Source organism: Martes martes (assembly GCF_963455335.1).
Source record: "Martes martes genome assembly, chromosome: 3".
NCBI classification, from domain to species: domain Eukaryota; kingdom Metazoa; phylum Chordata; class Mammalia; order Carnivora; family Mustelidae; genus Martes; species Martes martes.
In genome coordinates, this window is record NC_137890.1 from 187828069 (window position 1) to 187846662 (window position 18594).

Below are 18594 nucleotides of genomic sequence, written 5' to 3' on the forward strand. Positions count from 1 at the left end.
TATTATCATACTTCAGGTCTGCCTAGCAATGATAAAAGAAAAAACCTAATATCTGTTACTGAAAATTTTCCTGCGAATAATTAACCTAATGCTGACTACCCATGAAGTCAGCCATTTATTTGATTACTTCCTAAATGCAACACTGACTGTTTTGTATCTGACTTCCTTTTTTTAAGACCATAAGGTTACTCTCTCTATAGCAGTCTTGTATCCTAAAACTTTACTTGTAGTTAGGGTTCCCATACAATGCTATTAGCTCAATCTTCCAAGGTCATTTTTTATTTCTAAAGTGGAAGTAACAGCATTCCTGCCCTGGAATTTCTTGGCAGGGCACCCGACTTGCATTAAGAACTTGACAAGGGCCAACAGCATAATTTATTGTAATTTTTAAACCATGAAGTAATGTGTAAATGATTTTTTTTCATAATAGAACTATTAGCAAAAGAATTTTTGCATCTCACAATTTCTGTCTCTAGAGTTTCTGTAATTGGATCTCTTCACCTAGAGCATAAATGGAGTCAGAGCCAATTTTTATTAGGTGTCCATATTGATAATGATGGAATGAATTGTGGCATTTCCCACATCCTTTTAAGCATCTCAAATTATACAGCAATAGTATATGTGCTTTTTTTTTTAAGCAATCAACTTTAGAGTCCTGAAAGATTTTCATGACAGTCTTTTGTTTTCCTTTTTCCTCTTCCCTATTAATAATCGCCTTCTTGAAAGCTGATTCATGATGGCGGCTTTCTGAGCTATCTAGGTTTACTAGCTTACAGGTTCTCAGGCTGCAGGACCAACAGCCTTATTCTGCCACCCTCGAGTGGCCCTGTGCTATGCTGCCCCGTCCCTTAGCTGTCCAAGAGTGAGATCACGATCCTTCATGTTGAAATGATGCCTTTCAAATACAGGGGAAGCATTGCCTCTGTGTTGGTCTCTGGATGTTCTCCAGATGTTTCATTGGTTACATTTGACCTTCCTGTAGGGGATAATGGTTCTCAACCTTGGCTGTGTATTGGATTCATCTGGAGAGCTGCATGAAACCCTTATGCCTGGGTCCCACCCCACAGATTCTGATGTAATATGTCTTGGGTGTGGCCTGAACATTGGGATTTTTTAGAGCTTCTTAAGTCAGTGAGGATTGAGAACCCACTGCGTAAGAGGCTGCTGTATCCTAGAGCTTTTAAGGTCAAGTTTATTTGTTTCCTTTACGACGTAGATCTTAGATCTTTGGGTAAAAGATTCATAAACATGCAAACAGCTCTCTAGACATATCATTGATCGGTAGCCAATTTTATTAAAATCTATTCTTAACACCCCAACACATTTCCCCGTGTCTTTAGTATTCACCTCTCTGCGGCTAATGTCAGTAACAACTAACTCACAAAGCATCCTACTGCCCGAACGTTCAATGCACAGATGTGGTCCTCATCTCTCACCGGAACTCCAGGACTGTGTTTTCAAGTGCCGGGGAAGGATATCCACCTGAACGGCTCTCGTCTCCAGCACAGTCTGTATAAAGCTTCACGTGCCCCTGTCCACCAGCATCTCCCACGCTGCTCATAGCGTCCCATAGACCTGGCTCAAATCCCAGCTCCCACGCACCGGCATGTGACATCAGTTTCCTTAGTTACAGAGTGGCAGTGATGGTGAGGAGCATCGTGCCGGCTTCGTAACCCTGCGAGGGTTCCCAGGATCCTGTCTGGAAAGCGCACGGCTCTGTGTGCACCGCAGGTGCTTCACAAATGACAGTTACTTCTGCTGTCTAAAGCTCGATGTTGCCGTCGGAGCTTCCCATGTCTCTTCCCTACTTACTATCTCTTGGCAGTTCTTATTTCACATTGTACGTGCTTCTCTGAGTCACCACAGTCCCCTCAGGCCTGCAGCAGGGCTGCAGCGACTCCTGGCCAGGTCGCCCCCCACAAAACCCCTCCTTTCCTTCCCACCCTGAAGCCACCCAACACGCTGAAAACCCCTGCTTTAAAAAAACACCATGTGTTTTTAACTGCCTCGCTCAGGAGCCTCTAACGTCTTCCCACTGCTCACTGTACCATTCTCAAACTCCTCAGATGGGTTTTTTAAAATTCTTCACATAATTTGGCTCCAACTTCTGATGAAATTTCCCAGTGACTCCGCAGCACTCCCCTGTGCTCCAGGTCAGTCTCCTCGGGGCCTTCCAGACAAGCCTGCGGCGCTTCTCCCAGCCCTTGCTGCCCTGCCCCTGTCTAAGATAGAGACCCTCCTCTGTTTACAAGGCCTGGCTCCCGTAAAGCCTTCTCCTTTATGGCCTTTTCCACCTTGATCTCTCCTTATCCTCATTTGCTTTTACTTTTCTGGAACACTGATCCCAAATGCAAAGACCGAGGGGGGCCAAGCCGTTGGTATCATTGAGTGGTTGTGGCACAGGCTTCATTTAATGGAACAGCTGCCCAGTGTGGCCCTAAGGAAAGTGCACGCCAGCTGTTGCAGGAGTTCCCAAGTCATCTTCAAGAGAAAATCTGTTTTGTTTTTTACTTGAAATCTCCTAATTTTTAAATGTTGGAAGTTAATTTAAAATCTTTAAAAACAATTGTATGCCAAGCAAAATAGGTCATCAGGGCTGGGTACAGCCCAAGTCTATATGGTTTTGTCCCCTGTGCTTTATAGTTTGTCCACCTCCTAGTTTAGGACTTAATTATCTATCTGATTGTTTGATTTGTTTTATTTTTGTCTTCGCAACCAAAATATCCACTTCAGCAGTCCCGCCTTACTCATTTTGAGCATACGTTGCTGACTCTGACACAGTGTTAGCAATGAATAGTAATCACTTAGTTGACTCATTAAAGAAATATTTAATGAGCTTATGTGGTATGTAATGCACAAGACTTCACAATTTTTGTTTTCCAGTCCCATTCATTGTGTTGCAAAATATTTCATGGAAATGTGCAGTGTTTTTGTCATGGCTCTGCGTCTGATTCCCATATTTATCATCAATTTTTTTGTCCCAGTTTGTTGGTTAGTCACCCTGTGGTACAAAGCTAGACTTTTCTGCAGAAAGAGGAACAAACTGTGTTACTTTTACACGTTATTAATGAAACTTACCATTGGATGACATATGAAACATCTTTAGATTATCTGCGGATGATCCTAGCGCTTGGCACATATTAAAAGTGAACAAATTGCACTATTTATTCTTTGTGCAGCCAAGAAACATGTGAGTCTACAGTTATGCCTGAATTGTCTGTTTATATCAAGATTATCCTACCCTACACTAGAAAATGTATGTGATTATAAGTCTAAAATAATTCTTATAGTGCATATCTAAAAATCATTTTGTACATTTTCACAGGGCAAAGTCTGGAAACTCACTGTTCTTGGTTTATACACCACATACTTTCACATTGTAACTTCCCATCTAATTGCCATGATATCATCTCAGCAGCGAGCAGAGGGAGATATTTCACCCTGAACAGTTACCATTAGACATGAGTAATTCTGTTTGACTCATATGACTTTGGACTGAAAAAGGAAACATATTTGACACACATGGGCGCCATTGTAACTATGCAAACAGGATTGTTGTTCTCAACCCAAATGCCGCACAGCAATATATTAAGACTTCGGGTCTGCTCTGCTAGAACCGCCGATGTGGGGAGGTGAAAAACGAAGGCCCTGAAGTAATTGCGTCCCGTCCCTTGTCGACTGTGGCCTCAGCCCCCTGGCAGTATTTTGTCACGGTGATGTGACGAACATCGGGACATTGCACAAACCCAGACCTTCTCTTTTTGTGGTTTGCCGCAGGTACTCAGCGTGCCAATGCCCGCGCTCCAGCCCCTTATAAGCGAGACTTTGAAGCCAAACTAAGGAACTTTTACAGGAAGTTAGAGACTAAAGGATATGGACAAGGCCCAGGGAAATTAAAGTAAGTCAAAATACAGACCTCAGGATTGGGTGACGGTGAGGAGATGGGATGCGGTCGGGAACGTAGAAAACGGATTGTAATTTGGGATCACAGCGTTTGTTTTAGCCGGTGTAATTATTGTGGCATGTGGCAATTACAGGCTCATCTAGGACAGAGTTCTGGAATTAAGCACCATTCAGCTTAAGGTTTTAAAACAAACACCACATTCCCCGTAAAAATATAGGCAAAATAAAAAGCTAATTTGTTTCTCCTGAAAAGTGCCTCTCTGTTCACTTACAGTGTTATTTGTTAGATAAAAGGGTGGCACCGTGTCCTCTACGGCGCATCACTGTCTCCTGACCTGACCTGAGTGTGGGAACACTGCTCAGCTCCGTTCTGTTCTGTGGAATAAGCTTCACTTGTCCAAAGAAATATGTCATGACTGTTGTTTCTGCCTTTCTTTAACTTTAATGAGGAAATTTAAACATCATCATGTTATTTGGCCTAGAATTATTTTCATTCCTTACTTACCTATCCTTCCTTTTTCCCCGCCTCCACCCCTGCCTCATGTACCCACTAGAGATCGCTGTGCCCCCCGAGAGAGGTCAGGGGAGGAAGGGTCTCCACAGCCACACTGCCATGATGCTGGGGGTCCGCGAAGAGGTCCAGGAGTGGTCCCACCGCTCCCCAGCTCACTGCCCCACAGAGGGGCTGGCTCAAGTGTATTTGCAGGTCCCGGTTTCCTCACCCTTCAGCACACTTTGGCCTGCCCAAACACCCCACCTCTCTGAGCTTTGCCTTTCTCAGCCTTCACTTCAGAAGGTCTGGAGGGGCGCCTGGGTGGCTCAGTCGGTTAAACGTCTGACTCTTCATTTCAGCTCAGGGCTTGATCTCAGGGTCATGAGTCCAAACCCCACACTGAGCTCCATGCCTAGCAGGGAGACTACTTAAAAACAAACAAAAAAGGAGATCAGAAGCTCAGCTTTCCCTGTGTCCAGCCTCCCTGTCATTTCCCTTTCCGTGACTATTTGCACTGAAGGCAAATTTTATCAGCTTCAGGATGACTTTCATTATGATCATCACAAGTGGATTAATGGGCCACAAGTATCATTCATTTGTAGCTGTCACTTGGGGAATCTCAGATTCACTTAATTTAAAAATTAAATTAAGCACAGGCATAAACCTGACTGCTTTGGAGAACACGGGGAGGTTTGGGTTTTGTTTTTTTTTTTTTTTCCCTCTCCTGGTTCACACAGTCATCTCTGTGCATACTTAGTAATTGAATTCCTTGTCTAGGTGCATTCACGCTTAAAACATGACCTCATCGGGTTGTCCTTCCTTAGTAAACAAAAGTTTTGTGTTTGTATTGTTTTATAATCATCTTCCTTCTGGCATAAATTGATTTGACCATTCAGAAAGAGCTCGGGACTTGTTTTTATATGTTGTAGGTGAGATGCTTTGCTTACCAACAATTCACTTAATGTAATTTTTGCTTATGCTGTTAAGAGTTCAAGACAAATACGCATTATTGCAGCCAGCAGTGTATTAAGTCACTCCCCTTTCCCCCGGTTAACTATGGTAAATGAGAAGGGAATCAAAAGTGCCCAGTTCTAGAAAGATAAGGATTAGGAAATAATCTGTTTTTCACATTGTCTTTTTATGGACAGGTTAATTATCAGAAGAGATCACTTACTGGAAGATGCTTTTAATCAGATCATGGGCTACTCCAGAAAAGACTTGCAGAGAAATAAGCTGTACGTCACATTTGTCGGGGAGGAAGGGTGAGTAGAACAGAGAAGTGGCATGTGGAGCACGGGCTGGGCTGCGGAGGGCTGTGTCACCACATGGTCATGGTCGCTGTGGCTGCCTGAGACAGGAAACCATGCTGGCAGGAAATGCCATTCTCAGACACATAAACCTCTCAGCTTTTTGTTGTTGTTGTTGTTCTTTTCTTTCTTTTTTTTTTTCTTTTCCTTTGTTTTTATGGCTTTCTCTGTTTTTTAAATCATTTGACAGAGAAATTTGGTAAATACTCATAACTATAGATCATTTTTGAGAGCAGAAGTTCGGTTTGGTTTCTTCTCTCTACATCTCCTTCTTAAAGGGAAAAAGTGGGGCCTTGAGGGAAAAAAAAGGGTTGAATTCTACTGTCTGTGATGGTTTTGTCTGGGCTGGGTGTAAGTAGAACAGTCTTCACCTGTTAAATAAGCTCAGTTTTGGAATCAAATTAGAATCTGCTCTGCTACGAGGAAGCATCTACAACAGTAATTCCTGGGCCTCGGTTCTTATTTCTCTGTTGCCAGTTTTTCTCTTTTTTTGGTGCGGGACAGCAACACGCCTACCAAAATAACAGCTTGCCCTAGACCAGCACCTCTGGCCTTCTGCGAGTCTTCCGTGAGTGTGCTCGTGGAGACAAGGGCTCAGGAATGAAGGAGCGAAGAGTCCTACACACTTTTTACTGCATCCGAATAAACACGGTCATTCTCATATAACACTTGAGAAGGTGACAGCTCTCCTCTCATCCAGACCCCTCCTCCTTGCTCATTTCAGGTCTGAGTTTCGAGTCTCAGCACCTCCTTCGTAACCCAGCCATCACTAGAGCAAATTTAAAAAGTACCACATGATGGCCTGAACTGTGGTTGTCTTCTTGACTCTTAATTTGGATCATTTTAAAGCTACCCTTCTCAGTCCTGCCTCGGAATAAAGTATATTAGATTATCGACTCTTAGGAGTAACATCCAACAAATCCACCCGTTTAGCATATGGTTACTTTGAAGGCTCCCAAGTAATAGTAATTTGCAGGTCCTAATGGAACTAGATAACAGTAAAATCAGGACTCAGATCTGGGCCTTTCATCCGGGACTCTTGGGCCAGCACTGGATAGAGGCAAAACTGTTGAACTCTGGTCTTTCAGAACTATTTCCTACCCAAGAATCTTTTCACTATTCCAGCTGACTGATAACCCCTGCTCTCATCTGTGTTCAGTCTCCCAGCTGTGACTAGCTTAAAGTAGAATGTTATATGGGAAAACAGTACTCGGTGACAAAATTGGACAGAAGCTTGCCCGAGACTTGTTTTGATTAGTGAAGGGCCGTAGTGTACTTCTAGCTTATGCTAGTTGGCTTAAGATGCAGGTGCACAACTGAAAATGAAGGCAGATGTTTTAAGCCTAGTCATAGGTGTGCATGGAATTCCAAGTATTTCCTTACATAACCAGTCTCATTTGGATGAGAATACTTTTCCTCCCCCAGAACTCCAGCTGCTTTCCTTCTTTTTTGGACCATAGTTTGTTGAGATCTTAGAGACGTAAGCAAGAGTCTTTGGAAGCCCTGGTACTTAAGTTTGAATAGAGCAGATGCTTATCATGCTCGATCATCCTAAAGTAGTCACCCTGTGATCTGGACTGATGGCTTCTGTTCCTAGGCTGAGTGTGCTTGATACCTCTACCTGCTTGCCGCCAGTGTCCAAATGTTGCCTCTTTCCATCACCTGTCTCCTAGCTGCAACCCCAGAGGGAAAACAAGAGGGGGGCGCTTTGAATTGTGACCTCAGCCATCAAGAAGAGCCATAATCAAGCCCCTCTGTGTAAGGCCCTTTGAAGCTGGAGTAATAGGGTCGAGTAATTTCTGGTCTCATGGCTTTATCATGTCCATGTTGTGCATAGAGATTATTAGATTAGATTGCATTTTGCTACTAAGGCATTGAGAATACATAATGCTGTTTTGAAAGAATAAAATAGCACTCTTGCTGAAAAATGAAAACCTCAAAACAATATAAAATTAAGAAGTTATTTTAGACTTTGCCACCTTCTCAAACACATTGATTCCATCGCATTAAAATTAAAGATAATGACATTTCTTTCTGGATTGTAAGAAATATCCAAAGTGAAAATCTGCTTGCATTTTTCTATGGAACTATAACTGTGGAGCTGGGAGTTTTCTGTCACTTTCCCTTCATTAATTTTAATGCTCACGAAATGTGTCCTTTTGTAAGTTCTTCATGTCTAGCCCTAGTAATAGGTATTTAAAATACATACACCCAGTGACTAGATCTTGGTTTGTAATATCATTCTTCAATAAAAGGAGCTAGGACTCCTTGGGGAAATGACTGATTCTAGGATGGAACAGGAAATATACGAGATGGGGCTTGAAGTGTCTTGTAGTGTCAGAAAGTAAAGAAGTGCTCAAAATTTCCACAATGATGGGGCTATGTCAGAGGGACGCAAGAGCCGACGGAAAGATCTCCCAACTGTCTGAACAAGAAAACGATTAAAGTAAGATTGGATTATAATTATAACCCAAAGTATAAAATAAATATCTGTACTAATATAAATATGTGATTAAATAAAAAAGGCATAAATAAATAAAGAGTAGACCAGTCTCCTGTGCAGAAGATTTCCAAATAATTCAGCATAAATCCTTGCTCCTTAATTGTGGGTTGCACATAGTGGCTTTCTCCCAGTAGTGCGGTTTGGGAAGGGGGAAGAGAAGCAAGCGCAGAACGGAGGTGCCTGCAAACTCTCAGCCCGGCGGTCAAGGTTAAAGTCAGCAGTGATCCATCGCGCTAGTGGTATGGGCCCTTCATACGATGTGATGAAAATGGCACTTGGCCTCTACAGTTTTTGTCCCCCAAACCCATAATATTAGTCTATTCATGAGAATAACAACAGGTAAATCCAACTGGAGGGACATCCTCTAAGATAGCTTACTGGTGCACCTTCAAACTGTCACGGTCGTCAAAAACGAGGAAAGTCTGAGAAACTGGCACAGCCAGGAGAAGCCTAAGGAAACAGGACAATTAAATGTAAATAGGGTGTTTTGGATGAGATCCTGGTACAGAAAAGGGACATTAGGTATAAAATTTAAGGAAATCTGAATAAAGTATGCGTTTTAGTTAATGCCTTAGTATCTGTTCATTAATTATAACTAATGTACTATATACGATGTAAGGTGTTAATAAGAGGGAAACTGGGTATGACGTATACAAGAATTCTCCATATTATCTTTGCAACTTTTTTGTAAATAAAAAACTATTCTAAAATGAAACATTTACTGAAAGAAAGGATATAGTCAGGATTTGGGGGCGAGTTAGGAAATGTTTCCCCAAACTTTTCTTATTTCCTTACTGGATGGTGAGTGGGTGCCACCAGTGTAATTGTGGGCATGTGTATACTTCCTTCTGCACTTGAGGTCAGTAGAGTTATATATAGAGAGAAACAGTTAATTTTGTGAAAAGTCCAAATGAGTAGGGGGAGTGGTGTATCTGTAGAGTAGTGTTTTGTGTTGCTGATGTCAAGTTTATTTTCCTCTATGGGGGAATAATACTTTGCAATTCTTATTGGTACTATCTCAATGATTATATTCCCTACCCGTCATAATCAGGGTCTTTATTTACAATAGAGAAATTAGGGCATAAAGGGAAAGGGATTTATTTTTAAGAAAACTGCATCTGCCTGCTATCCAAGAAAGTATTATGGATTAGCAGATTCACAGAGAGACTTCAGCTCTGCTTTCGGCTGTCTCGTTGCATAGATCTGAAACACACATAAAGATTGTTCTGAAATGGAAGAGCAGAATCAAGAGAAATATGGGAAAATTTGTAGTCAGAAATTTACTGGATGACTAAAAATTCTATGTGAGGTAAAATTAATCTCAGAATAGGGTCACCTGGGTGGCTCAGCTGGTTAAGCAACTGCCCTCGTCTCAGGTCATGATCCCGGAGTCCTGGGATCAAGTCCCGCATTGGGCTCCCAGCTCCACGGAGAGTCTGCTTCTCCCTATGACCTTCTACCCTCTCATGCTCTCTCTCACTCTCTCTCTTTCAAATAAATAAATAAAGTCTTTTTAAAAAATCAATCTCAGATTATTGGTGAAAGGTACATTCACTTTTTAGAATATACATAGAGTTGTAGAGCCTATTACTGGAAGTGTATTAGTTGATAAGTAATTATTATTTTTTGCTCAAATAGTGCTTCATGTTATGCTTGGCTTTTTACAAAAACTAGACAGTTGCTAAGCAAACTACTGTGATTTAATGTGGTCAGAACTGGAGGTTTTGTTCTAGTCATTACATTTTCCACCCAAGTTAATTTGGTTATCTGGCCTTGCAAAGTGGGAAGGATGGCAGGTCGGCAGTGGCAGAATGGCTGGAAACTGAGTCATCTTGACAAAATGTGGTGGGAAATTACACGCTGTGGTTGCCTCTCTCTGTTGGGCTTCTGTCTGCCTGGAAATTGCTTCTGTAGGAAGGAGGCCAGTAGTGCACTGCACGTTCTCCAGCATATTATTTTCTTCTGAATTAAAAGCTCCAGCAACTAAAGCTTATGTGGGATCAAGACTTAGCTAGGTGGACTGTTGTGTTCTGATAAGGTGTCTTGGGCCATTAACTTCTCCGTACCCCAAACAGTGAGGACATAATGGCCTGGATCAAGAAAGGATGTTTACACTGTGATTGCCTCGCCTCTTTGTTCCCTCCACGGCCAAATCTGTAAAAGGCACCTTTCTTTAAGAAAGAATGAGTTCATTATATGTAAGGTGCCATCTATTGGCATCAGTCATCTGTCTTGCAAAACCACACTTTGACTAGGGAGGGGATGTGTGCCATCCCCTCCCCATCTGTTCTTAAACAGATGAGCTCCTTCTGTGATATTTCTCCCAAGACGCCAATCAAAGTCACGAGGAAGATGAGATCTGGAACGGTTTGCCTGCATCTCTGCTATGAAATAACCGGAAGCTCTTACATATGACTGGTCTCATCCTTGCTGGAAGTTGTTTGGGGTCCTGAGTTTGACCATTTATTCCTCAAAAGTCTATAAAGCTGCAAGTGAAACTTTATGGTCCTGCTTGTTTTCTTCCGAAAAGAGACCTTTGTAGGCTAACCTCAGTAACCCAAACCTTGCCGAAGGGCGCTACCGTATCCAAACTTTGGCTTGACATCAGCAGGTAACACTTTGTTTGTCGTATTAATTGCTTGCAAAATCCCTTACTCACCCAGCAGGCCGCCTTCGGTGGCTCAGGAGCTTGGCCTTGCTGCTGTCAATGTCTGAGACCGAATCAGAAGATGAGTAGGTGCCTCGTGTGCCTGAACCAGCTACTAAGAAAGCAAAGTGTTTTCTCTCTTCCAGAAAACTTGTAGGAAACGATGGTGTGACTTCCCAGGGCCTTCCTCTTCTCTCCTTCAGTAGTCGACTTGCGTTGGAATACTTTGCTTTCAGTGATTTTTTAGTTGGAAATACAGAACAGGAGGCTACAACGATAAAATCGTTTTAACAAGTATTGGATACTGCTGACTGCTTGGGTGCGGGCCGCCCAGCAACGTGATGGTCGCTTAAAACGCTTTATCAGCACTTCATGGGCTCAGAACTCCACTGCCACCCTAAAGACATCTGTGCTTATTCCGAAATGCCCTCAGATGCAGCTGTGGTGTGGCTACACACCCGTTGTCCAGAGTTTCTGTACTTCCGGGCCAAGCCTTTGGCTCTGGAACCAACCGAACTGGCCAAACAGGAATGTAGCAAACGATCCCGTGATCTGAGTCATATTAACTATTTATGTGGAAGAGGTTTGTAAGACATGGTTACAGGGAGCACATGCACGAGGTGCCCTGCCAGGACATGCCTTCCTGAAGTGGGCGGACATATGTAATTTGTAACCCACGACCCAGTCTCAGATATGCATTCTAAGCTTGAATTATAATCAGATCAGACTTTAAAAACAGTCTTGGCTTTACACTGGCTCTGTCAGTGCTGCTAGAGTTAAAAAAAAAAAAAAAAAAAGGCAGATAAAAACCTGAGCAGTTAGAGAAGATCCATTTTCCTCCTTGAGGAACTATTATTAGCTTTGTTTTCTCTTGGGGGGGGGGGGGGGAAACGGGTTTTACTTTTCAGTTTAAGACTTCAGGGAACGTTCGTCTTATCTTCAGTCAGGACCAGTTCTTACCATAAAGAACAAATCAGTGAGATCCATCTTTGTTGGTTTAACAACTTTATTATTGGAAGATATGAGCCCTGGAAAGGACAAGACCAGGCTTTCTAAGTGTAACTCACTGAGTGAATCCTGACACTGTGTGCAAACTGAGTTGTCTTTCAGGGATCGGCATGACCTATTAGTGTCATTGAATCAGTACAGCCCCTGAAGGTGAGCTTGGACAAAATTATTCTCTCTGCTAGATGTCAAATAACAATGTAAATTATGTTGATTTTCTGTAGAGAACATCAGAGAGCTCCACTTACGGATTCAGCAACAGATACTGAGCCCCTGTGGTGTGTCAGGCTTAAGGACTTGGGATACAGGGGTGCTTGGGTGGCTCAGTCGGTTGAGCATCTGCCTTCAGCTGATGTCTTGATCCTGGAGTCCTGGGATCAAGCCCCTTCTCGGGCTCCCTGCTCTGCGGGAAGCCTGCTTCTGCCACTCCCCCCTGCCTGTACTTTCTCCCTCTCTCTTCCTCTCTCTCAAGTAAATAAATAAAATCTTAAAAAATAAAGTACTTGGGATACAGAAATGAGAAAGACACAGCCCCTGCCCTCAGTATGGTTACAGCCTAGATGTGCCAATAGGGAGGCAGACGCCTAAACGGATTATTATAACACACTCTGATAAGTGCAGTATTATGAAAACACTGAGAATTGAAGCTCAAAGAAAACGTGCTATTTCTTACTGAATGCCACAATTTAATTTTAAGCAGCTAAAGACTCATTTACTTATGCCTGTTGTTCTTTTTAAGAAAACTGACTCATAAAACTGGCTCATGTTTCAGCAGTCTGTGACCCTTATCTGTCACGTGCCTTGATTGTACCTGAAAGCCCCTGCAGGCCAGGGATCACTGCGGACCAGAGTTCACTCACAGGCTCATACTTAGTAGTTGGACCATTCTTAAGGTTGCATACGGCCTAGGATATCGTAGTCATTGTATTGCCTTGAAGGGGTCTTCACTGCAGAGGAGGGTTTATAGGAAGCCAGGTATTTTAATAAAGTAGCATTTTCCCTCCACTTTCTTCTCTCTTACTTTGGCAAACTTTTTCTGTGAAGGACCAGATAGGAAGTATTTTAGACTTTGCAGGCCATACATTTCCTGTTCTACTTCCTCTAGAGTAGGAAAGTTGCCACGGACAACATGTCAACAAATGGGCATGGCTGCGTTTCAATAAAACTTTATTTACAAAGCCAGGGGATGGGCCACATTTGGCCCACAGGCCATAGTTTGCTGACCCCTGCTTCAAAAGCAGCATTTTTATCAGTCTTGGTAACATTTAAAATGTACTGACCAGTAGGCTCTAAGGAGTAATGAGCAGTAAACGTGGCGTCAGGAAACCTGTGTTAAGCCCTAGAGTCTCCCGGGCAGCTTTCGTTTGATCCAAGTCTGGGATTTCCTTCAGCCTCAGTCTTGAATAAAATGAGGTGATGGACAAAATGACTTCCAAGATGCCTTTAACTGGCATTCTCTATTTCTGGAAAGACAGGAGTCTGCTGATGAAATTCACCATTAATAGGAAATTTAGAGAGAGGTTTTGCATCCGCACGGATCTGGGTAGACTGGAACATGGGTAACGTTTCACAAAGTGAAACTCAGTAGAAAGAATTATAGTCTAGTACTTAGGTTCTAAGAAGATACAGACCTGCAGACAGGACGGAGTGTCTCGGGGTAAAGTGGCACAGGTGAAGGGCTTGGGCTGATGACTGGCCCGTTGTGAGTCGACAGAGCGGCTGCCGCAAAAGGCAAGGTAGCTTTAAGCGCCTTAGCAGAGAAGCGTGCCCAGCGAGGGAAGGTAAGGGCTCCTTCTCAGCTCCGTGCTCACAAGACGGAACCTAGTGTTGTGATCAGTTTTAGGCACCACCCTTGAGATCAGACTTTCACACCCTGGAGAGTGTCCTGAACAGAGGACCAAATGGCAAGGGAATTCCCTGCCCTTCTTGAGAGGAGACCGAAAGACATGACAAGTTCAGGAGTGGGGGAGGGTGCAGAGACCAGAGGTATCAAAATGGCTAAACTTTGAGTTCCTATAGAAAATTACTTTTCAAAAAATTTTCTGTCTTTACCTCTCCATTAGTACTCAAACTATAGTAGGCACTCAAATATTTCTGGAAAGAACACCTCTAAGTATGTGAAGAACGTTCAAGTGGAAGAAACATTCTACTTGATCTTGGTGGTGTCAGTGGCCCAAAGTAGGACTGTGGGAGGAAGCCACAGGCGACTGCCTTGGTCTCGGCAAGCGGAGGGGCGGCCAGCATGCTCGTGCTTGGGAAGCAGCCCCCATGCTGCTTCGGGAGTCCGCAGGGTAATCTTAGCATCGCCTCTCCAAGGCCAGTGGTCACCTGGTAGCTGCGGTTACACTCAGCTGCCTCAAGACAGCACTTTTTTTCATGTCACCTGAAGGCCTCTTGGGTCCTGAGAGCGTGCTGTGTGTGCATTTTTCTGCACACATAGGTTTCCTGTCTACACTCATATTTCCCACAGTGCGGCGAGGACTGGAGATGTGTGAGATGATTGGAGCTATTACGCAAACTGACATTTTAAAATATTTACATGTTTCTTTCAATGTGTATTAGAAAAAAATAAAGCCAGCACCTCATAATTTCATAGACAGTATGTAAGTGCAGGCTACGTTGGAAAAGCAGGTAAATTTAAAGTTGATTTAATGAAAAGTATTAAGTACGTAACAGTGCCTCTGTATTCAGATATGGCAAAAGTTGAGGAAGTAGAATGTGAATAGTGGAAGTATGCTCTAAGTAAATTTTTTTTTTAATTTGACAGAGAGGAAGAGATCACAAGTAGGCAGAGAGGCAGGCAGAGAGAGAGGAGGAAGCAGGCTTCCTGCTGAGCAGAGAGCCCGATGCGGGCCTCGATTCTAGGACCCTGAGAGCATGACCCGAGCCAAAGGCAGAGACTTTAACCCGCTGAGCCACCCAGGCGCCCCTCTAAGTAAATTTTATTAAACTCTCAACTAAGACCTATAAAAGCCATTTTATTTTTCTTACTAGTATCCCATCACTTTCTTCACCTCTAATAAGGCAGTTTTTCTCTATTAAGCAGTCCCTTCACTGGACAAGACTCAAATGTTTTTTCTTTCTTTTTCATTAAAAAAAATATGCAGTAATGCCCATAGAGAAAATTCCATAAGAGAAAAAAAAATACAGTGAACAAAAGAAGTCTTATAAAATCCCACCACCCAGCTCCCCATTGCTTTTGTCCCCCTCCAGCATTCCCTCCTGTCTTTGAACCCTTGTGTCAGCTTGTCATCATAGAATAGACGTACTTTGTATTTTCCACTTTAAATGTAGCGTATCCAGTCGCTTTATTGCAAACTCCTCTTTGCTGCCTGTTTCCACTCAGCATTGTTGGCCACTTGTCATTCCTCAAAGCTAACACAACCGTTTCTCATACTTCACTTTGACCCTGATGTCTTTGTGAGTTAAATGGAATTTACACTGTGGTTCAGGTGCTAGAGTTTCAGCCTCTTCTCCAAATACCTTCCTTTAGGAAGTTTTAGACACCCTCATTTTACTTGTCTATAATTTTCCTTGAGTTTTATAATTTAAAGTTTTTGCTTGAACCCTATCATTCTTTTTTTTTTTTTTTTGCCTCTGATCTTCCTAGGGGGTCTTGTATCTGTACTATCCTCTTACCAATTCACAAATGCCTCTTTCTTCCCCTATTTTGGAATATTTCAGAAATCCGTAAGAACTCCATGTCCCATGGGTGTAGGTAGCTGATACTCTCTGGTTTTACCCTGTTTAAATAAAGTATTCCTAATGTACTCCTATCTCCATTACCTCATTCCAGACATTGAAAATATGTACCTTTTTTGTATGTGTATACATATAAGCAAATTAGTGTCATATTGCCTGTTCATTATCTGTGTGTAGCTTTAGTTTTTGGGTATGCTTCACGGAAATGTCCATTTCACTATTTTAGGTCAAGACAAGGATGAGATCAGGACTCATGATAATTCACTTTATTCTGGAAAGTCCAGATATGTGGGCGATTAGAGTTGTAATGAGTGTTATATAGAAAGTGAGCTCTGGGGGTCCCTGGGTGGCTCAGTTGGTTAAGTGTCTAACTCTTTGATTTCAGCTCAGGTCATGATCTCAGATCAAACCCTACTGTGCGGTCTGTCTCAGTGGGAAGTCAGCTTGAGAATCTCTCTCTCCCTCTACTTCTGTTCCTCCCTCTGCTCCTGTACTTTCTTTCTCTCAAATGAATAAATAAATCTTTAAAAAAAAAAAAAAGCTGTTAACACTAAAAAAAATAAAGTTTAAATATAAAAAAAAAAGTTGGGCTCTGTAGAAAACGTGTCCAATATATAGAAAAAAATAATAACTGTTTATTCTTTTTGTGGATTTTTTTAAAGGCTGGATTACAGTGGACCTTCCAGAGAATTTTTCTTCCTCGTATCCAGAGAACTCTTTAACCCATATTATGGCTTATTTGAATATTCAGCCAATGACACATACACAGTACAAATAAGTCCCATGTCTGCCTTTGTAGACAATCACCATGAATGGTAAGTATTTTTTTCCCCAACACTTTCCTTCAGTTGACTTTCTGTGATATTAGTTTTTATAGGAACCCACATTTCTTAACACTTTCTTCCTTGGAGAAAAACCCATTTTCAGTTTCATTTGACTCTAACTTTTGTTGTCAAATTTAAATATACAGGCATTCTCCAAGCTAGAATAGATTATATTCCAAAAGACCAATTTCAAGTGAACTGGGTAGAATTCAGAAGATTTTCCCCCATTGGAAGGGAGTTCCGGATGATGTTAGGTTCCTGGCGAAATCCCTAGATCCCTCTCTCCACCCTTGGGCATCTCTGAATTCTGAGGTGGGGTGGGAGAAGGTCCTGCCCCGGAGCTCAGACAGCTTCTGGAGCACCCTTAAGGAAGTGGCCAACCCTGGGGGCGGGGCAGAGCAGCTGGGACACTGGCTGAGGGTGACGATGGTCTGCTAGTAGGAGGGAGTGGCGGGTGGAGTGCCCTGGAGGAACTGACGGTAGAAGACAGCCCTGGCAGGAGGACATGGTGTGGACTCTCAGCAGTGACTTACCCTATTAACCACTGAAGTTTGTAGCCAGGCATTGCCCCTTTCCTAATTTTTCACACAAAATCATCCAGGAAAACTGGTACAGGATTCCCCTCTGAAGATTGTTTATTCTAAAAATCCCAGGTTGCACTCCTTCCAAACATCCTTACATCTTTTTTAATCCCTGCATGTATACATGTTAAATATCTTTATAACCCCTCTTTGCTTGCTCCTGCTTATTTCCACGGAGAGTAACAACAAAAAAGAGCATAAGCAGGACTCGCGGGGGAAGCTTCTTTGGGCCACGAAGGTTAATATCCGTGGGCGGAAGGCGTTGACGTGTAGGACGTAGTCTTCGGAATAACCCCGCGCAGCTGCAGTCTGCAGTCCTCCTAACTGGGTCTGTTGCACTTGTGCTAAGTTAGGTGGACAAAGAGAAAAACAAAGCTTCTGGGTATTAATCTTAAACTGGCTACCTAATTCTAAAATTATAAATGGACGGTATGAACGTCAACATGGATTTACACTTTTGGAAGACATTCGGACTTTCCTGAGGTAGAAACCATAGTACTTCGGAAAGGGAAAATAAGGGGACCTCTCAGCAAATCCAGTCATGACCGATACAGTCAAGTTTCCAAAATGATTCAGAGTAGAATTGAGCTTTCAAATTTTAGAGAACCAAATGGCCCATGAGGAAACTCCCCCAGATGTTCACAAGCATCATTCTTGGATGGTGACAGGTATCAGCAGGGGTTTGAGAGAAAATAGAGATAGGAACCCTCTCACTCTGAGATGGGGCTTTTCCTCAAAAGGGGATTGCTAGTGGGTTTGTGTTAGAGAAATCCTGCTGATACTCATGCAGACAAGCTAGAAGGAGACATTTTCCCCCACCGCCACTGGTTTCATTCTGTCATATCTTAAAAGCAGCTTGGGGAAATTTCGCAGGCCTGCTCTCGGGGAATTCACGGTGTCCACGTGGGGTGCTCTATGGTGGATACTGTTGACATGAGACGGAGATGAAGCAGTATCTCTCTAAATATCGGAGTAAAACAGATTTTTTTCAAGTAGATGTGAATATTGGCCCAAGGGAGACCCAGGTTGCAATGCCCTTGAACTCTCAGGGACCTCATGTAAGCAGACAGTCTTAGACAAACTTTCAATGATTAGAACTAGACCGCATTCTAGAAAGCAGTAGGACGACCTAGAAGCTGCTCCCTGACGTGCAGGCTGCCTTGTGCTCCCCCTTCACAGGTTCCGCTTCAGCGGGAGGATTCTTGGTCTCGCACTTATACATCAGTATTTGTTGGATGCCTTCTTCACTCGGCCCTTTTATAAAGCTCTTCTCAGAATGTAAGAGAATTTTGATTGCTTGTGTAATTAGCATGTAAGAATGCAGTATTTCTTTTATTAAAATGAAATATTTTTTCTTTAATCTGCTTGTCATTTATGTGCTTAGATTTCTGAAACTAATGCGATTTCAAATATGGTTACTGTGTTTTTCCTGATCCCCTCCTTCTGTCTTGCCCCTTAAGTGTTAGTTTTGCTTTATTCCGGAAAGTTTATTCTCATTTGTTGCAACACATGTTTCTTCAAAACAACTGTACTTCAAATACAGTACTGGAATTCCTGTGGTATTAATGCTGATTATTAATAGAATAGTTGTGGGTTAGTCTTGGTGACTCACAAACCTCTATCCTTTAT

General features: G+C 42.6%; 1 protein-coding gene across 1 annotated transcript in view; it reads left to right on the forward strand.

The window, feature by feature from the left end:
- Window positions 1-18594, forward strand: part of HECW2 (HECT, C2 and WW domain containing E3 ubiquitin protein ligase 2) — a gene marked incomplete at its 5' end in the record, with an annotated part of 220054 nt that overhangs the window by 176400 nt on the left and 25060 nt on the right. The window contains 4 exons of the mRNA XM_080799839.1: window positions 3778-3898; window positions 5545-5658; window positions 16223-16375; window positions 18145-18243. Of these exons, the coding sequence (XP_080655965.1) occupies window positions 3778-3898; window positions 5545-5658; window positions 16223-16375; window positions 18145-18243 (487 nt within the window). The remainder of the gene's footprint in view (window positions 1-3777; window positions 3899-5544; window positions 5659-16222; window positions 16376-18144; window positions 18244-18594) is intronic.